Here is a 26,023-nt window from a genome sequence, read left to right as displayed (position 1 = left end):
GCCCTCCACATCTGCTTCACAGTAAGTGAGCGTGAAGGGGGTCCCCGGCGCCACCCATATAGCCACCCCCATGGCATAGGCAGAGTACGAAGCAGTGAACACTTGACCACTCCATTTTCATTTTGCAATTTTAACGCCTCCGCATCCCCTAGGTGTTTCTCTTGTAAACGAGCAATATGGATCATATGTCGTCTTAGGAAGGAGTGGACCCTGTAACGCTTTGCTTAGTCTCGGAACCCCCGAACATTCCATGTGATAATGTTCCCCCTTTTCCAGATTCTCTCCGTTGGGAGCCAGAGCCATGGTACCATCCTCCTGTTTTTCCACCCTGGGGGTGGCTGACCTTTCCGGGCTTTGACGAGGGCCAGACGCCGCAGCTGAGGCCTCTGTACCGTCAGGACCCCTAGACAGCGTGGTGTGGCGTGCCCCAGGTGCCTCTCTGCTCTTGGGGCACTTTGTCCCACACCTCTAGCCAGACATCAGGTGAATCAAAAAAATTGTCCCCAGAGATGACCCGCAGTTACGCAGGGTATAATAACATATAGCGAAGTTGGATGGACCACAACTTAGCCTTGACTTCCAGGAATGTTTTGCAGGCAAACTGCACCTTGTTTGTGTAGCCAGGATAGATGGAGATCTTGTGGTTTTCAAACTTGGCATTTTCAGTGTCTCTTGCTGCCCTGAGGATACTGTCAAGATCATTATCGTTTAGTATACACGCAATGAGAGCCCGCGGGGGAGCCCCGGGCTGCAGTGGAGCCACCAAAACGCGGTGCGCCGGTTCAATAATAAACATAGGGGACAGCCTGTGGGGCTTCAATGTGTTTTTGATCCATGTCTCGATAAACTGCTCAGGGTGTGCATCTTCCGCTCTCTCCGATAATCCCAGGCGGCACATATTATTGCGACGGGAGCAGCCCTCTGCGTCTTCTACCCTCGCCTCCAGGACTCAGGTGGCTGAGGTCACGCCCAGGTCTGTTTGTGTAAGGAGGCCACCTCCATCTGTATTTCCTCGATGGAGCCCTCTGCCAGTCGTGTCTTATCCCACACCTTGTGTAAGTCTGTGTGGAGGAGGTTGACCTCCAGGGCATCCGTCTCAATTTTATTTTCAAGAGCTAGGCGAGAACCCTGTATAGCCTCCAGCAATTCAGCCCTTGTGGGTTCCCCAGCCGATTAGTCAGCGCCTCACTTGAGTCCACCCGCCACCACCTTTGTTCAGCACTGCAGGCCGGGGTTGTATAGACATCCATGTTTTTGCCCTGGTGGGCCCCCTGTCTGTTTATTCCTCCCCATGTGCGCCCCAAGGATCCAATGCCTCAACACGCACTCAGTGAGCAATAGATGAGTCCACTGCCCGCTTCCCACGTTGCAAAAAGAGGGGGAATATCCCCAACCTGCAATGCGACACCGCGGTGCCTTGGCGCTACAAGCACTCTGCTGCTCCCGGGGGGATGAGGGTCAGAGTGCACTTGTCCAGTTCTGGCATGTAAAGAGAATCACAGGAGACCTCCACTGGCCCTAAACCACATAAAGTCCCCTTTCCAGTTAAGCTCTCATGTATTCACGCACTTTCCAGGCACACCATCTCCTTTCTAGCATCCAATAGAATGAGAGTGGTCCCCCCTGGCGCCTCACCTGCAGTTAATTCCGTTAGTCCTTACTGCAGGAGCCACATCCGGACCCACATGCGGCGTCCGCAGCTTCTCGCAAGCCAGCAGCAGGAGTCCGGTTCGCAGCGGTGCTGCCTCACGTACGTGCCAGGTGCCGCCAGACCGAGCCACACCAAGCCAGCAGCCAGGCCCCCCAGCGAGCGGCCGCGTCCCGGTCATCCTTGTCCGGGCAGCGCCCTCTGGCAAACCAGCGATAGAATGGCCAGGGAATCGCGCCTGAGCTGCAATCCGGCAGGGAACGGCGTGCTTCTTTTCACAGCAGGCTCCCGGAACAAAGTTGGCATGACTCCGGGCCACAGAAATTCTTTACGTGACCCAGGTCAATACGGGACTCTCCTCATCCCCCGACATGCCCCCACAGTACCTGGTACCTTTGGCGGCGTGAAAGCCGGCCACGGCACGTCGCCAGGCCGGCCCTGGGTCTGACCCGGGCAGCTCAGATGCACGTCGCCCATGCTCCACCACATCCTCTGTCCAAACCCTGTCACAGCACTGCAGGAGCCGCCGTCCTGGGGTGAACAGAGAGGGCCAAGCATGCAGGATTCGGTAGGGTTAAGTGGAATCCATCTGGAGCCTCTCAGATTCGTGCCCTGTCGGCCATCTTGCATGGCCACGCCCCCAGGTAATGGGCTCTTTGAAGCACCCTGCTTTGGAATGCGAATTTAGCAGCATTCCTGGAGGAGGAGTAAAACACTTCTCTCCAGAGCAAGTATTGTTCCCGACCTCCTGAGAGTGTGGACTCTCCCCCGGGGGTCAGAAATTCATCTGTGGTGGCAGGCTGGACCTAGACTAGCACACTAGAGGGCTGGTAGGTTTCAGGGGGCACCTCTAAGGTACCCTCTGGGTGCATGTATTAATAAATTCATCACTGGAATCGGTGTGGATTTAGTAAAACGAGATGTCTTATACCAAACACCATAGGTTTCAGTGAAGCCATTTTGTAACTGGGCTCATTGTGCCACTGGAATCAAGCTATCCTGGCTGAAGAGGGGTGAAACCCTGAAACTGGTCCTAGGATGATTGTTTCCTGTCCAGGGAGGACCTGGCTTGGCAGTTCGGGCTGGACTGTTCCCATGAGGCACAGGGTCAAGACTGATTTGCATATGTCCAGGTCTAAACTGGGGTGGCATGGTGAGCAAAATAATGATGGATTTAACCCAGATCTCTTGACAAGGGGTGAATATTGTGATTTGTTCTGCATTCCGTCCATCAATTGTGTGTGTCTTGCTTTCTCGCCATTTTGGAACTGGGCAACTTGTTTCGACCAGTGCCCAGTATGTACCTAAAGATGGCTTCCCTGCTCACTTATAATGTCTAGTAATAGAACTAGACATCACAGGGGAATATCTGCTCATGCAGATATGTCCTCACATAAAACAATAATGCACCCTGCCTTAGGGCTCAAAGACTACCTGTAGGGGTGACTTACATATATTAGATGCAGTGGCTTTCGCATGGCATACAGGAGTGTTTAATTTCATGTGTTCACTCATGGTTTGCACCATGTCACACAGCCTGCAATGGAAGTCTTTGTGTAATTTGTGTGTGGGTCCCTTAGAGTGGCATAAAATATGGTGCAGCTCTTTGGGACCCTCTTTGGCACTCATGCCCTAGGTACCTAGGGTATCATTTAGTAGGGACTTACAGGGGTGCTAAAGTCCTTAGCCAATTGTAGCACAATTAGACAACACCTTGTTTTGGGGATGGAGCACTGGCGCACTGAGGTCTGGTTAGCAGGCCACGGTGCACTGTAAGTCGAAAATAAGCATGTAGTTGCTAACAAAAAAGGGGCCAAAAAGTGAGGCGATAACCGCAACAAAAGCCCAGTTTCCTACAGCTTGAGTTGTGGAAGACTTGACTGCCAAAATCCTGATTTCTTTTCTCTTGTTGGTCAGAAGAGATCTGCTAGATGACAAAGCAGCTCCATCTATGCCTGACCATTGTTCCAGCGTTTTTACCAGTATTGTCTGGTTGAGTGCAGTAGGTTTCAGAAAGGTCGAGGAGCTGTTTTATTGTCTTCATCAACAGAAATGAAGAGCACACCCCTTTTATTGGCCAGATCAGTTAAGTGTCAATTGAAAGAATAAATGGTTGAAGTTTGGAAATTAATCAGTAGTTAGCATCTTGGGATTTGTAGATGTTTGTTTTTGTGGAGAGGTTGATAATGGTTCTATACACGGATACCAGTCACTCCCCTAGATCAGAGAGAGACATTAATCATGATTATAGTGCTTATTGCGATGAAAGGGATTAATTTTCTGAAGCGCAAGGCTGGGCAAGGATTTGGAGGCAATTTGAATGCTTTTATCTTCGTAGCCAAGCTGATCACTTTGCTGTCCACAGATTTGGAGGAGAAGCAAAATTGTAGCACAGGAAAAGAATGGGTGAGAAAAAAAATTGATCCTATATGTACACTATTGAGTCGCTGAATTTGGCACATTTTGGATTTCAAAAACTCAAGTAGGTCTTTGCAGTGTTAGTATGCACATGGGTTTCCTTCTAGAGTGTCAGGATTAGAGTGCTCATAGCAATAATTGGCAAATATTGAAGATTAGTTATGCAATGAGTTACTTAATCTCCAAAATTAATTCTTGCATACTTACCAGGAGCCTCGTGAGCACAGATATCTATCATTGCCCATCCTAAACTCTTGTATAAAGGTAGGAGGATTTCTCATCAGAATCATCAATGTTTTGGAACATTTTACTTCTTGACCTACAGCTGCTCCACTTATCGATTGTGTTCAGTAATCTAAAGACTTATCTATGTCTATGCGAGTTTTTAGGTCTCGCCTAGCGCAGCGCGCATTCGTTACTCTAGAATAAGGCTGCTTGGAATCACTTCAGACTTCCAAGAGACTTCTCCGTGTGGGTCTGCCTCTTCCCACACATTCCCATTGGCCTTTGCGTGTGGCTTTCAATAATGAAAGCACACAAATGGTAAAGACGGGTGCATGTCCCGCCTTTCCTCAAAACTTTCACTCCCATGGCCTAGGGGTCTCTGGAGCGAGCAGTGCGTTCAGGGTGCCATCTGTTCTGGATCAGGTTTCCAATAAGCTTTCACTTTCACGTGCAGCCATGGGCACAGTGGCAGCTGCATTCCTTACAGCGCGCGCTGCATCAGATCTCGGTTCTGTAGAAGGATGTGCCGGGATCACTCCTCTATGGCGCTTCAGGATTCTGGGCGCTATTATGGACTTGAGCGCACAGAGCACAGGTGGAGGAGGTGAATGTCCCTCTCGAGTGACGCCCCGTGCTCCTCGATCGGCCACTCAGCACATCTCAGCTCCTCTTCCTTTTGTTTGTAATCTCAAGGGGCCCAGAGCCGCCCTGTCAGTGCAGAGATCTCAGATCGACACAGGGGGCAGGTAAAGCACTTGATGCATCGGTGCACGCTGCCGCCACTGCACAGCTGCTGGAACACACCAGGCTGCAGCCCTGTTAGCATCATTCACGTACTCGGCAAACTTGCCTGCTGGCTTCCCATGCTCACAGTCACAGCCCGAAACCAAGGCCACAGGCAACTACATTATCTCTGCTCTAAGGCCACTGAAAGAATGGGCTCACAGCCATGAGCTGTGTCCTTCGGGGTGGGGGTGCTTGAGAGAAGAATAACAGCTGCGTTCTTTTACACCAGGGTGGGGGCTCCCCCACCACCACCAGTGAAGCCCACACTCCCGGGGGACTCGCCTCTGGAGACTGCATACTATGTGCCAGGGCTCCCACCGCCGTGGTAACACAGGTCACCGTGCCCATGGTTCCCCTCCCCCGAGACCACAGGACTCCGTGCGCACAGGCATGTGGCTGGCTCCTCAATTGCTGGCCTCGCGCGCTGGGATCCACCCGGGCACAGGGCCATGGCCGTCGTCCTTGACGCGTTTTGATCCTGTGGTTGTCATGTTGACAGGCAGCTTCGGGCTTTTGGTACCACCTCAGGCTCCCCTCTTCCTCCTCCTGAGTGCATGCAGCTTCTCCTCAGCCCCCCCCCCCCTCCTCTTTGGGTTATGGAAGCACCATTTTCAGGGATCCTTCGCACCCCCAGTCCTTCCAGGCTCCAGAGACTCTCGTCACCCCCAGGGGCTTCTATGCGCTCGTTCCTCCAGCACTTACCGTCCTAGTCTTCACTACCCTCCTCCCCAACTGAAAACAAGCATTGGCATAGCCAATAAGTCTGGACTAAGCAGTCTGGGGCGATGGTTACATTTTCTTATTGCAAGCATATGGCTCATAAATGAGAAAAAAAGAAAATTTCATCATATAAACGTCCGCGCCCTTTGCGAATAATAAAAATTTAAAAAATCCCCATTGAGCTTTCTTTACTAGTGATGTCTTCTAAACATAAGTAGGTTCTGTTCCGTGTATTTTATTATGATTTGTGAAGGAGACCAGAATAAGCCCCCACCTAACCAAGCGGCCGGGTCACAGGCAGCGGCAATGTTACAATGTCACCCAAACACTCTAGGTATTTAAAAGAAATACTACTAATGCACAGTTTGAACCATCCTTGCAAGGAAAGAGAAAGGAACTATTTGAGGTGGATGTGAACAGTGTGCAGAGGCTTTGTGCAGTCACTCAAAATTAAGGGAGCCAGTAGGTGAAGTGGGTGGACCCTTGTATGCTGTGGCAGATGGAGGCAAAATGTGAACTGCAGTTTAACAGACCAATGTGTAAAAGTATTGACAAAGATTCTTACCAGCATCCCCTCACAGTCCTGCAGGGTTGCCTCGCTCGGTGCATCGCAGGGGTGCTCTGGGCCGTAGGGGAAGCTAGGGGGGTGGGCTCAAGCTTGGTGTCTGGAGAGAGCAATAGAGTAACAACTAGGGCTCAGTGGGATCCCGACGACTGAGGGCCCGTTGCCACTGCACCATATCCCCCATTGAGCGCTAAGCCCCTGGAATTCATTGCTCAGCTGCATGGGCTCCTTTACTCACAGACCTGCCGCTCATTGGAACAGTCTCTTTGAAGTGCAAACACACCTCTCCGGACCCCCGTCTTCAGCAGGAGCCCCTGGGTCACTCACAGAGAAGTTAGGGAGGTCCCTGCCCTGCGCGGTGACCTGCCCCAGGATGGCATCACCAGGGATGATTTTCAGTGTCCAGTCGGAATATGAAGTTGGTAGCCGTTGCAGCCAATGGCCAGTTGAAGTAACCCACCCTGCCTAGTGGCTGGCCAGTGCAGGGCCAGCTCTAGGGTGGTACCACTGGTGCCAATGCACCCTGTGCTGACTTCAGGGGTGCTGAGTTTGCAAGTTTATTTTGGTTTTAAAAGCACCTGCTGCCGCCTTCTTTTACTCAAGCAATTTCCAGGCAACAATAAATATGTCACGATAACTCAGGTGATTAATGTTCTTCCTAGTGACAGATCGGAGTTTTGTATAGTGGAGGAATTGACTCCTAGCTCAGAGGGTTAATGTGCCTGCTGAAAAGAATGTGTACCATGCAGATCACAAAGTGCATATAATAGAAATAGGTCAGTGGGTTACTGCTTTTGTCAGAGAGATCCATTTGTTACTTGCAGTTTATAAATTAAAATCCTGATATAGAACTGTGAATAAATAACTGTCATCAAAGAACTACATGCACACTGCGAACTATACATTACAGCATTGAGTAATGTTGCAACAAAGGTTAATTTGGCTATAAATTGATTTTTATTATTAAAGAGAACCCTCAATTATGCTGTTCCGTTTTAAATTCTTAGTTTGTGCTTCTTCAGACCTAGCACTCAAACTATACTGTCTCCCAGTATGGTTGTCATGTGCCTGCATTAGCCCTGTTGTAAGGGTTGGGACTGCACAGTGCATCCTGGCAGCACTGTTGAGAAGAGCGCAACCTAATAAATTTCTTCTAAACAAAAACAAAAAAAGTAAATTTTGAAGGCAAACGTGAGTGAAAGCAAATGAAACATGCCAACAAAAATGTAAATGTTAGATTCATGTTCAAATATTGCAATTAATGACGTTTGATCGCTTGCCATCTATAGCCTATCCGACCTGTTTCCCGTTGACCCAGTTCACCTGCAGCAACGGACGGTGCATCAACATTAACTGGCGCTGTGATAATGGTAAGTCCCCCTCCCTGACCAGGTCTCGGACACAATTGTTTCTTGCTTTTACTGTCACTTTTCTGCCTCCTTGTCCTTGGAACAAAGCTTGTCCCATTTAGAGAGGGAGAAAATACATGATACATGATTCATTCTAGAGCCAGCATACAGACGTGTTGCAACTGCCTAGCAAAATGTGTCAAGCCCCATTTAGCAGAGAGGACAGTTGACAAATTATGTAGTAGTATGGGTAAAAGCTGTGTTTCAATTTTTGCAATATGAACCATGTTAGATTCAGAGGCAATGCAGACTTCTGCCTTTGTTCATGACGTTTTACCCTATGGCCACTGTCATAAGAATAACACACCTTACAAAAAATGAAGGATGCCAAAGGCGAACTGTATTTGGAAGGATATTGTTTTAGAAATTGTGGTTTAGGATTTTTACTTCTGCTATTCTGTTAAACGTAGATGTAGGCAGGCAGACTTTACTGAAATCTAGGTGTGCTAATAAACTTTTAAAGAAAGTATGTAGGGTGGATTTAAGTTCTGCACACCAAACCCGTAAGATGCATGGTTCTGACCTGCAAGTTTGCAATAGTCACACTGCAGAGATGGTACTGTACTATCCCTTAGTCCTGCAGACAGCCCTTCCAGCTGTGGGCCATGAGTGATTCTTTTGTTGCAGTGACAGTTCGGCTGTCCGTGTTTCAGGGTCCTTAGTGAGTCCCGCAAGAGCTGAGTAAATTAACTAAGATCCACTTGAATTGAGATACTTCTCTTTGATTTGCTAATCTCTAAACTGGACAGTCGTATTAATACTATAGATTAAGGTGAAGGGTATTTAGTTTTGAAGCTGACATTTCTGAATATAATAATGTAGTAGTTAGTATTAATATTGAATGAAACCATAATATTGTTGACCGTAAAAGGGTAAAACAAAATTATAAATGAATACTGATTTTATTGAATACTGGTCCTATACCTCTAAAAACGTGGCAGTCTCTGTTACTGCAGAGATTTAAATCCTAGTTTTCTCTCATATTAAACAGATGTAATCTCACTACAGTGAGCCTTGTAATAGTTACGATCCTTACCTAAGTGATATGCTTACTATTACACAGTCATTACAGACTCAGGCATTTGACAACAGAGCTGTCTCACCGGATGTGGCCCTATTTAGCAGCGTTAGGCCTTTGCTACTTGTATATATCAGGATTGAGTGTTGGATGATCAATCGAAGAGGTTGCAGCATTCCATGGCATACTTTTCAATTCTGAGTACACTACCTTTACAGGTGCAGAACTTGAACCACAAACGTATCCTAAAGTTTACACGGAACTAACACCCAAAATTTCAAAGGATGCAAATATCTTTTGTGCTACTCAACACTTGCATGCTGTGCTTTTGGTAGCACAGCTAATACATCGATGGTCAGGGCGAAGTGAACAGGCCTTTTACCTCTGGTTCCAAACAGTAGTTCATTTTTGCCTGACTTCCTAATGTTATACAGATCTTCTAGCCAGCAGATATATCCTGTTGGTTGACCTTTCATACGGAGGACTGGAAGGTCTGCCTGCTTATGGTATGACAGCAGAGCCATCCTTCAGGTTTTTCTTCTCCTGCTAACTCAGACTGACCCCTATTTTTTGTGTCGAACCTAGCAGCAGCGCTCATGTGCTGCTCGCTCTGCGAGGCATGCTGTATTGGAGTATGCACTGGAAGCCCTGCCCACTCTCCGCCCATATTTGTCATTGGCCTTTTTCATTGGCCTTCGTAAATGCTGGCTTCTGATTCGTAAATAGGCTTGTTAGTCCCTCCTTGGTACTGCCTTGTCTGCATTTGTAACCTCCCATGAGGACTGGCACTTTTACTTTGTTGTTACATGGTACGTTGCATTTAGTCTGGAAGCACTATTTTATTTAATGCCTTTCTCCTGGTGCAGGCAAGACATGCTTTCCTTCGTGCCATGCTCACTTTCACTTTTAAAGCAGCCCTGGACAATCGCGAACGCTTCTTTTCTAGGAAATAGGTCTTGTTAAAAATGTTAGTGGCTTTACCTACTTGTTATCGACATCTCCGTTTCAGTCTTTCCTTGGGTGAAGACGGGCATGCGTCGCTCAGAGGGTGGTAAAAAGATTTAAACAAAACTGGTCTAGCCACAACCTGAAACTCCTGGCCCACTTATCAAAGCCTTGAAGTTAAATTACGATTTACATAATTCTACTAATGCTACTTTTTAATGTAGCAGCAGCAACTTCTCAAAACAGCTCACTAGGGACCTTTAGGAGCAGCTTGCGGTACTGTTCCTAGATATGCAGCGCTGTTGCATTGCTCACTAGGGACCTCTAGGAGCAGTTTACAGTACTGCACCGAGAAAGCATTTGCAATGCACTAGGTCTGGCATTACAAAAAGTATGAGCTATTGGCGTTGCATTATTATTTGCAACTCCAATACCTCAAACTATCAGTACTGCGAGACCTATTGCATTGCAAATGGTTGTTTACATTTTTTATTAGTTACCCCAGATCAGAAACTCTGTGTCGGTCATCAGGTCCTAGAGTGTCACTGAGAGGTATCCAAGGTGCTAAAACCAAATAGATGGATCAGTAGCTATAATTGTGTATAATATCAGCATTTCCGTATTGTGTTCAGGATGGGCGTTTCATCAGGACAAGTAAATTACATTTTCCTACAGATGGCACCTGAGTGCATACTTGTCATGTAAATTTTAGCAGACATGCAGACGCGAGCCCTTGAAATTATGTATGTTGTTTAAAATATCAAAAGCTGTAGACCTTAAATAGACGCTGGAGACCCAGTCAAAATTGCCATTTTACAAGACTGAAAAAAAGACTTGTATAGTGTTGGATCTGCCAGTGAGTTAAATCCTTTTGGAATGTTCATTTTTGGGTTGGGATTCCCATCTCCTGCCTCATAGCGGGGAATATTTCAAAAGCATTTGAATATATATAAGATTTTCATGACTTAAATACAGATAAGAAACATGTTCATCTCTAGCACTGGATCTTTCATAGATTCACATTCTTATGAAATGTTGTGTGTTCTTGTTGATATTCTCCTCCTGATAATTCTGAATATGTATGGAGCTTGTAAATCTGTGAAAGAAATCAATTCTAGATTCCAATATTTATATGTTAGTAACTGGTTTATTTTAATCTGTGATTCCCTATATCAGTAACCAGGCCATGTTTCGTATTCTCCTTCTTCACCCTTGCTTTCTCAGTTCTGGTTCTTAACTCTTTTTTTTTTCAATACATAAATGTCCTTTTCATTTCGGTTATCTATATATATTCCCTGTCATTTTAGTCTGATGGTTTGTTGTTTGAAGCGGAAGTACTTCCCAGAATGTCGAAAACAATGAGGAATTTGGATACCCCCCCCCCGTTTTTCTTGAATCTTTATCCCTGTATAATTTATTTAAAATCTAGCAAAATATATAGCAAAGTAAACATCAGTGAAATATTAATGTAGGTTGAATAAAATGTGATTTATCGCGGGTTCTTTGTCAATCTGGGAAGTGCTGCAGCTTTGTGTGTTGTTTTTGTTGTTTTTAAGGCAGCAGTTCTCAATCTATCGGGTTTAGTCCCTTTTTTGTGTCCAACATTGTTTGGGGTCAGATGTTTCATTCAGTTGTTTCTGAATCACTTACTTGACAGATGTACTTAGAATGGTCCAAGCTGAATGAGGGAGAGGAGTTGGCCTAACGGCTAGGGTGGTCGACCTCGAATCTGGGGATCCGGGTTCGAGTCTCGGCAATGCCGCTGAACCTTCTGTGACTCTGGGCAAATCATTTAATCTCCCCGTGCCTAACAAATATGAATGGGTCCTCATGTAACGCAACTGGTGCTATGTAAAGCGCTCTGATACCCGATACCGGGTCAAGTTCGCGCTATATAAAACTCTGGGGGGGGAAAAAAAAAAGCAGGGAACTCTGGAAAAAATCCCACTTTGTGGCAGGGGGACTCGGGAAACTTTGATGGGGTGGACATTTATTTTTTAGAAACTTGGCCAATATGAAGAGGAGAGTGGAACACACTTGTTAGTTTTAGGTCTAGCCCCAACACTAGACTAAAATATATGAATGCATATATCTGTAAAAATATATATATATATATATATATATATATATATATATATATATATTCTACTGGCGGTCGCCAGTAGATAGTTATAGTTAGGACCGTGTTTCCATAGGAAATCCGCAACATTCTATTTGGAATAACTTTGGCGCCGGTTGACGAATCCTCGCAAATTTTTCAAAACTAATGGGGCGCTACGCTCCGCTCCTACCCTGAAAGTCTCGGGGGGGATTCGTCAAGCGGGGACTGAGAAAAAAGGGGGGTCCCAAAACGCGTTTTCCCCATGCATTTTCCCATAGGACCTTTAGTCCGAGCTACAGCCCGAACGGCTGAACAGAATTACTTGAAATTGGGCAGAGAGGTAGTCCTCAGGTCAGGGATGTGCCTTTTGCAGGTCTGGTGTAAATCTGTTCAGTAGGTCCTGAGAAAATGGCATTTAAATCAATATATATATCTGTAAGCGCGCTCCGTGCGCTTACGGTAAGCTTACCGTACGCGTACGGTGCCGTGCGCGAGCTCAATTCTGATTGGTGGTTACATGACTGTAAACATTCGAATCGGTTGAAATCAGAAAGTATCCGCCGCCATTTTCTGTCTCTCGCACTGAAAAACAAAGGTTGATAACATGAAAAGGGGGCAACGAAGAGAGTTGCAGACCCCCTAGCGTTCGTCAGGGGGTTCACGAAGGACCAAAAAGTATGAAAAATAAATTTAATAATTTAAAAAAAAAATCGCGGAGTGCGCGTACGGTAAAAAAAAATAAAAAAGAATTAACAATCACATTTAATATATAAATCTAAGGACCCCCAATGGCGAAAAAAACAATTGATATTTTGTAAAAAATGGCGAGGCGTGCACGGTACGAAATGCGCAACGTGGGCACCCGGTGCGCGAAGCGCACCGAGTGCCCACAGCGCGCGCACGGTGCGTGAAGCGCACCGTGCGCGCAAAAATTAAAAATAAATACATAACTTAGCATTTAACCCCTTCAGTGCCCATGACGAGCTGGACTCGTCATGGGCTGCGGTGGCGCTGTGCCCATGACGAGTCCAGCTCGTCATGAACTCCGCCCGCTAATGCAAAGCGCGGCACTGGGCGGGGAAAGGGGCGGGCATGCAAGGGGTTAAAAAACCGTACAAATTCACTGAAAAAACCATAGGTTTCACACACGTTATAGTTAGGAATTAGCATTTAAAAAACCTTGCAAATTCACTTAAAAAACCATAGGTTTCACACAAGTTATAGTTAGCTGTACATTTCACTCGTAAAAAACCAATGAAATTCCACGTTATAGTTAGATCAGGTAACTATAACTTGCGCGACCGCAATGCACAATGTGTCATTTCAGATGTCATCATTGATGTCATGAGTGATGTCACTGACCATGTCATAAGTGATGTAATATGTGACGTCATCAGCAGTTTATTGTGGGCGCGCAAGTTATAGTTACCTGATCTAACTATAACGTGGAATTTCATTGGTTTTTTACGAGTGAAATGTACAGCTAACTATAACTTGTGTGAAACCTATGGTTTTTTAAGTGAATATATATATATATATATATATATATATATATATATATATATATATATATATATATATATATATATATATATATATATATATGTCTTAAAGAGGCTTTCATCCTGCAGATTGATGAGGGCTCTGCATATTCTCTAACAAAAAAGTTTTGCAAAACCCTCACAAAAAAAGCATTTACCAAGCCAAAAGGCTGGCTTCCATTGCCAGACCTATTGGCATTGTCAGTGTTAGTTATCATTTTAGTGCAGTTGTCTTTTTACAATATTAACATGCTCTGTACAAAGCTTGTACATGAATAAAATGGGTAGAACAGAGAAGCAAATTCATGTATGGGAGGGAATAGTTCGACCACAACCATTAGAAGGGGTGCTTTTCATTGACTTGTGCCCTGCCCTGACGGAAATACGTGCCCTAATCAGTTCTAATATGGATAGTAATTTTGACATGTTGTGCCTATCAATGCATTCTTTGTAGCTTACTGTTTTGTGCGTATCCTTCAGAAGCGTTCATCAGGCCAAACCCAACAAAAGCAGAGGGGCAAACATGTAACAGTGGGTCACTACTCATTGTATGGAGTATTAGATTTATTGTAGGGACTGAAAGCCATTGGCATCTCTTTTAGGATCGATGCCCAATATCATTGACTGAAAGCATGTTGTGGCTCATCTGTATAAGGTGCCTGGTCTGTCCATAGGGCTTTGCATGGAACTTATAGGAAACCCAACACTGTGTTTCATTCGCTACCCCTACCCTAATATGGGCTGTTCACTCTCCAGCGTTACTCTGTGTATTTTGTTTTCACGCTAGTATACAGCCACCCCACCTGAGAAGGTTGGAAGCTGCTGCCTTAGATTTCCTGTGTCCTGTTACCTGTTGCCGACTGTCTTGTCTTTGGTTGATTTCTGTGTTTCAGAAAAGGATTGTGCGGATGGCACCGACGAAATGAACTGTCCAAATGATACCGGTTAGTGCATAGGTCAACATGCACCCTCCCCTCTCAGGGTACCACAGGCTATCCATAAAAGAAAGGTGCAGCTTTCCCCTGGAGTTCTCTAGATCTCACTGTCTAGTGAGCACTAAATTGGATCACAGTTCAGGAATGCTCAGTTTCATGGTGGTCAACTGACGTCTGTGGCAACATCTTGCTAGCCTACCAACTGGATCTGTTGTGTGCTTCTCAAGTGACATTTTTTTTTTTTCAGACTATCTGGTTTCCCCTCGCAGGCTGGTGTCTGGGTAGTGTCACTTGTATGTCATATTAGCTTGACATGGCCTACTATTCTGAACCTTGATGGCCTCCCCCTTCATGTTTTTGTGGATCTCACATTGTATTACTGGTTTGCAGATTTTTGGACAGCTAATGGCACTTTGCTCTTAGATTAAAAAGAGCTTGTTCCCGTACTACTTTGAGGGAACTTCCCGCTATGAAGCTTGATTCCTAAACATTTGCTCTTTGATTTTCTTAATCGCTCTTTGATTGCTGGAGTCAATATTCACTTGCCCAGTTTGCCCAAATAAATAGGATTGTCTTTCACAACATCCTATGCCAGCCTTGGTATTTCCAGGATTTTATCTCTGGGGTTGCCAACATGAGGTCAAATTATGGCCTGGTTCAGTTTTCTTTTTAAATTCTCTACAGAATCCGGTGTCGTTCTATTGCTCACTCTGTAGATCTGCCCTAATCACCTACAGCCATCATGTCGATTTCTAGAAGCTGATGCCCACTAATTACCGATGGACAATTATAATTGGAAATTTCTGTGGAACTGAAGAGCAATAGATATGCTCTGTGCATATGCAAGCACTGTTTGCAGGATACAGTGAACGTCTCTCTTCCCCTGTGTGACAAATTCCGGAGCTTCCTTAACTTGAACAGACAGGTTCAAGCATGCGTATTGAACACAGACTTGTGAGGTTATGGCCCCAGGGAGAGTAAATCAAGCTGCACTTAACGCTTCTACATGTCTGCGTGATAAATATATATTCCTACTTGCCGCAGTGATAGTATCTTAAAGCTGAAGTGGTGAATGCCCCCCACCCGTTACTGCGGTGCATGTCTGATCTATGCAGTTTCTGTGTTTTTCATTTATGTTATTGCTCCTTCACCTGTAAAGAGGGGCAGCAAAGGCCTTAAGGTTGCATGTGTTACTTGGAAGTGAAAATGGGGCAGCCTTTTTCAGCAAGAAATGAAATGTACCCAGGAACGACGACAGCAGCAAGAGCCGCTGCCCTCGGATGCTCTTTCTCTGTGCTATATAATTGCAAGCTTCCTGAAAATGCAGACTAATCCATTGCCTGAGCTGCCATCTGCTGCCCTTATAATATGTTTGATGGCCTAATAATTTGTTTGCAAACTGAACGATGCAGCTGTCAAGTAAGCTATTGTTCGTGTTGCTTGGGATTGTGTTGCTTTGTGTGTGTGTGTGTGTTCTCTTGAATTTATTTGACATTACATTTGTTTGAACCCTATGATGCTCAAAAAACACCTTTGATCATTCCCCAGAGTGATATTTGAACTGGAGAGAGGCATGCTCCGTTATCCTTTCTCAAACGCTCTTTCAGGGCCAACATAGCAGAAGTGAAACTTCACAAACTGCAACTCGTACACACTAGCATCCACCATTTTGCCTTTGCTGTGCTGAGTTTTTTTGCTTTTCACCTCGTTGGACCAGTGGCCTTTCCAACCTCTCTTTAAAAATGTTGTCCTTTCTGTCAAAATAGTCTCTGTAATATCCCAACCCTTCAACTGTGAAATAAGGCTTACAGTCACTGCATGCTCGCTACCCTTTCCATCACCAGAGCGCTTTCTCTGAAGTCAGCCATTGAGGCAGAAGTGTGTTGCCGCCTCCTCTGCTCACTTAGTGCCCCTGCGGAAGTTTCTTTGCGTCAGACTATACATAGGAGGCTTTAGCACACACCTCTGGACATCGTGGTTCGTTCACCCCCCTAAGGAGGGCTTTGGCCTCCAGTGCGCAAAACCTGCATTTTTGTTTTGCAAACTTCAAATTTACGTCTTAAAAGGACTTGATCCGTCAGTGAGTGTGAGCATTTATGTAGTACTTAATTCAAGCCCAATTATCTATTAGGACTGATCAGTGTTGGGGTCTTTTACATTGGCATATTTATTTGAGGGAAAAAATTCTTTCAGTTTTATTTTTTAGTAATATAAAGCTCTTTTATTGAGATTGATGTAAATAACTGCAGTTTGTAAATAACTGCAGTTCAATCAAAATTGAGTCACCTTTTATCAACTTTGATAGGATAAAATGCATAATCATCCCTTTTCAGTTCAATAACTGTGAACTGCTGATCACCAGTATAGCTCAGTAGCAAGGGTTTTACACAAACACATGTCTGACTAAACATCAATAGCATATGAAAGCTAATGCATGGTGGTAATCAAATTCAATATGCCACACCTATTTGTCATTTGTATTTCTTTAGTGAAACATAGGTCTAAAAATAAAAAAAATCCGAAAAAAATGATATTTCTGGTGGATACAGAATCTTCCTGCACATTAATCACCTTATGAGTACTCCTTTCAGGCTTCAGAATAGTCTGGAAAACCTTTTTCACAGCAATGACTCATTAACGCTGCCAGGTGGTGCTGCTGAGCTCCAGGTGTGACTCCACCTCCCAGTGTGATGTTGTCAGAGAATATTAAGAGGAAAGTCAGAAGGGTAATAGATTGACTCATATGAAGTTGAGACACTGAAAACACAAGCCTGGGTAAGAAAGATGGCTGATACGGAGAATCAACTTGTATGGATAAGAAACTGTTAAGGGTGGATGTAGTGAGAGGGCCTCTAATTCTGCTACCTTTTGGGCAGAAGTAATTGGTCCCAAAACAGCAAGAAGTTGAACCGGGAAACGTGCATTGTTTCAAATGGGTTTGCATCATGAAAGTCAAGCGAGATTCAGAAACCACTGAGGAAAATAAATGACGTGGAAGGAAACAAGCACAACAAATCTTGGAAAACGTTCACTACTGGTGATCGAAACACAACTGATCAGCTAGGCACATGAATGTGAATGAGTGCCTGATATCACTTAACTGTCATCACTTCTAGATCTTGCTGTTTGATGCATAAAAGCAAATTGTAGGACATCAGAGAGGCAACACTTGTAAGCATCACTAACTTATGACGCGCACCACTGGTCAAACGTCTTCCAGCAGCTTGTGTAAATGGATGTAATAGCAGACTTCTTGGCTACAAACATTATGCTGAAAACCTCATCTGGAAAGCAAATATACAAATTCTAGCTACAACTGCTCAATCTCCATGCGTTTATCTTCAGCTTCTGGGCACTGTTTAAGATGACCTTGTCAACCTGCTATGAGAGCACGTCTACGCAATGAGGGAGGGGAAGAGGAGTCCAAATTCTGATTGTCAGCCAATTGTCATACCAGATCGTCCTCACCTAGTCTGGGGTGATCCAAATAAGCTGTGTCTGATCCTCCGCGCACTTTCCAAAGGAGCAGGAATGCGCACAGCATGCCCCAAGATGATATTAATCATAAGACATCCTCTAGGTAATCATCTAGAGACAAGTGTATGGCACAGAACTGAGGAGACTTCCTGGTACGGTTACCATGATGAGATTCATGAATGGAAACCCCAATCTGGTGAAGATTGCCTCTCTTACTTCCAGGTGACCTCTGGAATTGCAATGCTGTGACCTTGCGTTCCGACCCCAGATGCCATGTACAGGCATCAGGGGTTCCGAAAGAAAGACATATTTTATTGTTGAACCTTCTGCAAGGCTTGAAACCTAAGACCTGTTGTGGAGACCTTAGACCTAGTCGAAAGCTGAAGAAGTTGTTGGTGAGACCCAGAGAGAGAGCGCGCGTCAGTCTGCACTGATGAAGCAGGGAAAACAAGAACTGATTCACATCTGCCAGTTGGTGCCTGATACAGATGTGACATCATATGAAGATGTCACATATGGTAGTGAAGTTGTGGCTGGAGCTGCGTAGCACCACCTGATAACTTTGGATATTTGTTTCTAGGAAGAACACTTTCTGACCAGTTTAAAGCTGAGAGCAGAGTATTTGTAGGGTGAGAATCTTTTGGAAGACCCATCCCTAAGAAAAAGCTCTTAAAGCTTGTTGCTTTGGGTATCACTTACTGCCAGTGGTTGAACACTGGTTTTCTGCATACTGAAATGACCATTTCTCCCTCATGGGATATTTATTATTAGTCACAAGTCACAGAATGCTGTTAGTCAAGCACAAGAATGATCAAAGTCTGACTGTTTTGTACCCGAATACAATTAAACACTTTAATTAGTTTAGTTTGTAATCTATAAGTAATGGTCATACTTTTGTAATTTATTTTTGCGACACATTTTAGTGTATTTTTACTCAATGAATTAAAAACATAATTTAGATTCTGTCATTTGAGATTATAGGCACAGGAGGTGGAGTGGGGAGGACTGGGGGTAAAAAACCCTCCCTACACTCTAGTAGTTAATTCTGCTACTAAATGTAAGAGGTGAATCCATCTTTTTGCTCTTGGAATAAATGTTAATTTAGTTTATTTTCCCAACAGTTATTAAGTGTTTCAGAACACAATCATGAAGTGCTTTAAAAAACAAGTGCTAATGTCACAAAAAAGATCACGTGTCCCAAAAATAGACAACTCTCACAATGCCATCGTGGCCTAACGCATAGGGTGGTCGACCTCGGAGCTGGGGAACTGGGTTCGAGTCTCGGCAGGAACGCTTAACATTCTGTGATTCTGGGCTAATTACTTAATCTCCCCGTGCCTAAAAAAAATGAATGAGTCTGTATGTAACGTAACTGCTTCTCATGTAAAGCACTCTGATACCTCCGGGTCTAGTTAGTGCTACATAAAACACCACAAAAATAAAATATTAGAGACAGCTAGCTGCCCCTCCTCCCAAAAACCATACCAATACTAAAAATGTGTGCCTCAAAAAACTATTAACTCGGCCCATGAACAACCATTGAATAGTTTCCAAAAGAAAACTGATTGACAGAAATCCCTATAAGCATCCATAGTCGCCCTCTACAATTGTGAATTTCCCTTGAATGTCACAAGCCAACACATATCCTCTTAGTATCCTTAACTGCTTTTATATTTCCACCAATCTTCAAATGGCAGCCAAAATACCATTGCACACAAAATATCTCCCAAAATTGCAACCAAGCCTTTAATACCATCAGTTATCAGTTTCCTCATTACTCATGGTCTCTGATTTTGTCTAACCAATGTGGAACTTAAGTGGTCATTTGTGCCCAGAGTCTGTAAAGTTGAACCACCATCTTTTTGGTTCTGCTGTGTAACCAGGAATGTTCACTAGTAATTTTGAGGGTGCACCTTGTATTGAATGCACTTTTCTGTCACTTCCAGCTAATGATAGGTGATCTTTTAACAGAGAAGGCAGGGACCAGTATAACCAACAGTGCTCCAATTCTGTTATGGAGCTGTAATCTTTCTCCTTAAATGGCCTTCTGTGCCTGTCTCATTCTAATTTTGGGCACCACAGGCTGTTTGAAGCATCAGAAGGCCAGAGCCACCTTTCTCTGAGCTCTCGAGACATGTTAGAAAAACTGTGGACAAGGCAGTTTTGTGTTTCGATTATTTAGTTATGTAGCCCTAGTTTTGGGACCTGACAAGTTCAAACCTCTAACAAATATGCTTTTACCTCACAGATAATGACTGTGGTGATAACAGTGATGAGGCAGGCTGCAGCCACTCCTGCTCCAGTACCCAATTTAAGTGCAACAGTGGCCGTTGCATTCCTGAGCACTGGACCTGCGACGGGGACAACGACTGTGGGGACTACAGCGACGAAACTCATGCCAACTGTACCAATCAGGGTAAGTACAGGAGGCACCCCCCTGTTGAGGAGATAATCTATGTTTGATGCTGACTATTCTCTGAGAACGAGTGTGGCCTAATGGTGGTGCAATTGGGTATGATAAGAAAATTTAGTTTGCTCTTTGAGCGGTAAGGGTTCTAAATCTAAAAGTAAATCCGGGCATACATTGATTTGCTCATAAACACACAATTTATTAAGCTGCAGATGTTGTGTGTAAGAATTGCAAATATTTCGACCACCAGCAGAATTTTACACCACTTTTTATATCACGGAAAAAATCTTTATGGAATTCTTTAAAAATGTTGAAGAAAACCTCATAATGATGTGCATATATCCCACTATCGCTATTATCAGAGGTGACTAGATAGGACCATTATGTTAAAGAGATGGAGCTCTACCTAAAAGAAATTAGGAAGGGACTGCACCATCTTTTGAAAAAACAAAACTAGATTCTGCATAGGAAGGGAGCCATCCTTTGGCGATCACTAGATACTATTTATTAAAGGGCATGCCCCACCTAAGGAAGGAACACTACCCTGCTTTGGAAAGGATAGGACTTCCTTAGAATTCACTCCACTTTGCTTAGAAACGGACAAGCACTTTTTTGGGAGGGACAGGACCGTTCTGGGAGAGGACAAACCCTTCCTGGACTAAACCTACATACATATAGAAAGCTCTTAAGAATGAGACAGGACAGTCCTTAGGAAAGGACTCAACCCTCTAGCCAGGTACATGACAAGATTGTTCTAGAAATTAACGTGACCCTTCCAAGGAAGGTGCAGAGTCCTCCTTAAAAAGAGACCAGACACTCCTTATAACAATACAAAATACTTCTTATGCCCTCTGTAAAAAGTGACATGAGCCTCTCAGGGTAGGGGCTGGAGTAGATTTGATCCAAGGCCACTTGGCCCTCATTTCAAAACAGTATGCTTTTCAAGAAGGGTTGGGACCTCCTGAAAAAGGAACAAAAAGTCTCCTTGGGAAAGTACAGGTTGTGGCCCACAATGAGGTAAGACTTTAATTAGGAGGGGAAATAGCATCTTGAGAGAGGACATAATGGTCTTCTTTATGCAAATTTGAAGAAATTTAAAATGCCTTTTTTTATGCATTTTTCTGATATCACTTTTAGAAATCCATTTCTGGGTGTATATTGCTGGGGGTTTTAGAAGTGTCATTGTATAGCCCCAGTACATAGTTTTTTGCACTCTCATGATCCTTGGTGTGTGATTTATGTCCATTGCTGAAGCCTTGCAGAATAGTCTGAAAATGTCTGCAATTCCATTCCTCTTTGATAGCTACGCGTCCGCCAGGTGGCTGCCACACTGATGAGTTTCAATGCCGCCTGGATGGACTCTGCATTCCTATGCGGTGGCGCTGTGATGGGGACACTGACTGCATGGACTCCAGTGATGAAAAGAACTGTGAGGGGGTTACTAACATTTGCGACCCAAATGTCAAGTTCGGATGCAAAGACTCTGGTAAGTCTATTGTGCCTGAGACCGAGACTTATATTTGGTCATGGTACAGAATTGAGCAGCTACTTTATCATATGATAGATTTTTTTTCCCCTCCCATGGGGTCTCATTATACTTTTGTTCAAGCCATGCTTCTGTAGGTTTGTGTCGGGATCCAGGCTCCCAGGGCACTCCAGCAAATCAGGTGTTCAGCATGCCCTCTTCTTTAGACAAAGCCGCATCCCACAGAAACATATCAAGAGAATTGTTGCAATAAATTATGAATGCAAAACATTTTATTTTTTCCTCTACTCTCCCACTTCATTTCTTTACCTTATTTCCAACCAGCTCTCACTTCTAATTTTTCTCGTCTATTCATGGTCTTCTAACCTACTTTCTTGCTCTATTTTGTTCTCCTTTCTTCCTTGCATTCACTACCTTTCGCCCCATTTCCATTTTAATTTTGATATCTTATTTACATTACTCTCTTCTTTGACACATCTCCTGGCCCTGTTCTTTGCTCATTTTTAGCTCGGTGCATCAGTAAAACCTGGATCTGTGATGGTGACAGTGATTGTGAAGATAACTCTGATGAAGAGAACTGCGACACACGTGTGTGCAAGCCCCCATCCCACACCTGTGCAACTAACACGTCTGTCTGCCTGCCACCGGAGAAACTCTGTGATGGCACCCTGGACTGCATCGATGGCTCAGATGAGGGCGAGATGTGTGGTAAGTGACTTGGGTTTGGTGTGAACCTGCCTCATCACAAGAATGATGGCAGCACTGTCAAAAAGGTTGTTCAACAGCATGAGTTCAAAGGCACTGCATTTGTGACTATGTATTTTTCGATTCATGTGGGTAGGTAAAACTCATCTAACAATTTTGAAAAGCTTTTGTGCTGCCCTCAGCAGCCATTTGTTTAAGGAAAAGAACACTCTTCTGTGCTTGTTAATATGATCAGTACTTATGCCAAAACTTAACTTATTCAGGGAACATACAAGCACAAATATTTAACGGAGATCTTTTAGAGTGTGACCCTGAAATGGCCTGAACAAATAGCCTGTATATTTTAATACAATACAAAAGGGTATACCAAGGCATTGCATGTAGATCTATTTGTAGTTCGAAGTTCGTGTAGGATGGTGAAACACACCTTACACTTTTGAAAAGCTCTTGAGCTACTCTCAGCATTCAAATGTTTAAACAAAAGACACTACTTTGCAGGAGGTAATACCATCTGTGCTTATGCTGGCCCTAACTTATACGTGGGGCAGACAAGCACAAGAGTTGAAAGGAGACCTTGCAGGATGTGACCCTGTAATGGCTTGAACAAATGGTCCTAAGTGGTATATTAAGGAAGTAGAAGGAAGGTGTACAAAATGGTTGAGAACTCATCTTAAAACTAGGCAGTGGATGAACAAGTTTAGAGGTTTTTTTTATTTTGTGAAGAATTGTTTGTTTACTGCTAATTTAAGAGACTCCAGCTTTCCTTACCCCCACATCAACAAAAATATTCAGCTAAAGAAAACCTATAATTTGCTTAAAGGGGACATGTACTTTAATAAAAATTAAAAAATGTTTTTCCTTATTGGGAAAAATGTAATTCTCTCTCTGGGGATCTCCGTTGATAATCATAAACACTGAAAAGTCCCACCCACATGTGGGGGTCCAGGAGCACTTCTTTACAATGTGTTTTTAAGTGTAGTTATTCGCCTTGATTCAGTAAGGCGCGTGGAGAAGAACTCTAGATATTAATGTTTTGCAGTATATAAAGAAGGCTACATTGGCCAGTTGCTTCAAAAGTGCATTTAAGAAAGGGTAATATATATACATAAAAGGACCAGAAAAATTTACTGGAATTGCATTATTTTTGATTATCTAAATCTCATTCACAAACCTTTTTTAAAGGTAAAAGATGAAGTTGGAAGAGGACAGTGTAGCTTCATAGATTACACCGCTGCTGATATGAAAACAGAGTCTGTGCCTTTAAGGGCTCACAGTCCACCAGTATCCCATCATACCCAGCAGGTGGCAGTTATTTCAGTTCTTTTTACTGGATCCTGGTGACAGGATCTTGGAGCACTGAGCTCAGCCTTGTAGGCTTTTTTTCCTCAAAAATCTCACTAAAACATTTTGACAGCTACTTAACTCGGTGGTTTTCATCTGTTTAAGTGCTTTTTCTGTCATTTTCTGACAGAACAGGATTTTCCTTTGTCAAATAAAATTCCATCCTTATTTGTCAATTGTCCTGCTTGTGGAAGAAAGAAGGTCAAGTCAGACCCACATGAGGTTGTATCGTATGCCTTACTGACAGCTATGTTCCTGACTGATGTCCACACTGCAGGACCTTTTCTAGACGTACCCTGAAGGACAGAGAAGATTTGCCTCCATGGGGCAGCAGAAGAGAGATACAGGCAGCAGCAGGCGCAGTCTGAGGGTGGGACGTCACAGGCGCACATAAATCTCAAGCTACGAGCGGTACATTCAACACTAAAGGCTTTTCTTCCATCTTTCAAGACGAAATCCCTTCTTGTACAAACAGACAACACAACATCAATGTAGTAGTTAAAAAAGACAAGGTGGAACAAGATCCAGAGCCTCTGCCTCGCGAAGCCCAGTCTATTTAGATTTGGAATTGGCTGATAGCCAGAGACCTGACAATCAATGCAGTCCATCTTCCTGGGGCGCACAATGTTCAAGCAGAGTCCCTAAGCAGCATTCTTCAGGAAAACCACAAGTGGGTTCTTCATGAGGAGGTCGTGCAAAGGGTCTTCTGCATGTGAGGTTTTGTTTTTCTCACAATGATTTATTCGCAACTACAGAAAACAAAAAATGCCCTATCTTCACCTCGGGGTGCTAACAACCAGGGATACTTGGGAGTGTGCTATGGACCAACTGATCTGGCAAATTTCTCTGCTTTTCCACCAATCCACCTGATTCCACCAGTAATTATCAAACTGGCTCACTTGAAGGCTAGAAGGATTTTGAAAGCTCTGTATTGGCCCTGATAATGGTGGTACGCAAACATTCTTCACATTTTGGAGCGTCCACACATGAAGTGGCTGTGCAGACTGGACCTTTCACATGTAGTTTGGGGGTCATATGGTTCATCCCATTCTCTCCTCTTTGAGTTTGGCAGCCTGACTCCTGAGCTAGTACAATATGGGCATTTGAATCTTCCACAAAAATGCATGAACATTCTCAAGGAGGCTAAACAACCATTAACGCTATAAGCTTATTCTTTTAAATGGAAGAGATTTTGTATCTGGTGTTCTGACAAGAATGTTGATCCAACGAAGTGCCAAGAAGCAGCTATTCTTCCATATTTGCTCTAGCTGACCAAATCAGGCTTACAATTCTCTTCTATTAAAGTTAACTTGGTTGCAATTACTACCTATAGAAAATGTCCTCCCAAACCTCTTCTTTCAAAATTCCTGATATTAAAGACTTCTTAGAGGGTTTGAAGACGTTTTCCCTGAACGCCGTGTTCTCATTCTAACCTCCCTGTTGCTGTTTTTGGTATGATTTTATTACGTATATTCTGACAGTTATTTCATCTTGCATCTTCTGATATTGTTTTTTTAAGTATTGCTGTCCCTGCCATTATTCCTCTGGAATTGGCAAGCCAATGAGGTGGTTGTATTTTTCATATTTTGTGGCTTGATGTATGTGGTGAAGTGTGTTGAGTGGGGTGAATGGATATTCGATGATTTGTAAGATAGGGACGATGAGTCATTCAGTGTGCTGGCTGGGGTCAGTTTCGTTAAAGTGCTAGTAGTCCGAGCCAGATAAGCATGTCTGGTAAACAGAGTGCAATATTCTTGAACCATCGCCATGTAGCTGTAGATCATTAGGCTGCCAACTTGGCACTGAACAAATCCAGATTTAACTCTGCATCATGTACCTTGAAGGAGCTACACTGGCTACCAGTCAAAGAATGAAGTAAGTTCAAAGCCATGTGTATAGTTCATAAAGCTATAAATGGAACAGGATGGAGTCCACTACAAAAGAAATGTTGCCACTGTAGACCTTCGAGGCTCTTCCGATTTTAGTCAGCCAACCTTATTTGTGAGTCAAGCTTTAGGAAAACAAGGGTAGGTGGGAGATCTTTCCAAGTCAAAGCAGCTCAATTATGAAATATTTTTGCCACTCTCCCTCAGAGCTAATGGTATTTGGTATTTGGTATTTATTTATTATGCATGATTAATTAAAACCGTTGCATATACAACAATAAAATTCCGCTCGTTCCATAATAAAATCACTATATACAAAAACTTATTTCTCACAGACAATACAATTGTTGAGACAATCCAAGTTTTTTAGTCTCTTTGCGGTAATGTCAAGGAATTTAATCAGTCTA

At 43.8% G+C, this 26,023-nt stretch overlaps 1 protein-coding gene across 2 annotated transcripts in view; it reads left to right on the top strand.

The window, feature by feature from the left end:
• The window catches only part of LRP1 (LDL receptor related protein 1), a 1,298,976-nt gene that overhangs the window by 373,011 nt on the left and 899,942 nt on the right, over positions 1 to 26,023 (top strand). For both annotated transcript variants that reach the window (XM_085654639.1, XM_085654638.1), the window contains exons 19-22: positions 7,652 to 7,732; positions 20,037 to 20,204; positions 21,502 to 21,684; positions 22,192 to 22,392. In XM_085654639.1, the coding sequence (XP_085510765.1) occupies positions 7,652 to 7,732; positions 20,037 to 20,204; positions 21,502 to 21,684; positions 22,192 to 22,392 (633 nt within the window). The remainder of the gene's footprint in view (positions 1 to 7,651; positions 7,733 to 20,036; positions 20,205 to 21,501; positions 21,685 to 22,191; positions 22,393 to 26,023) is intronic.

The sequence above is a fragment of the Triturus cristatus genome, chromosome 4_1 (assembly GCF_964204655.1).
Source record: "Triturus cristatus chromosome 4_1, aTriCri1.1, whole genome shotgun sequence".
NCBI classification, from domain to species: domain Eukaryota; kingdom Metazoa; phylum Chordata; class Amphibia; order Caudata; family Salamandridae; genus Triturus; species Triturus cristatus.
This window is presented reverse-complemented; position numbering and strand designations above follow the sequence as displayed.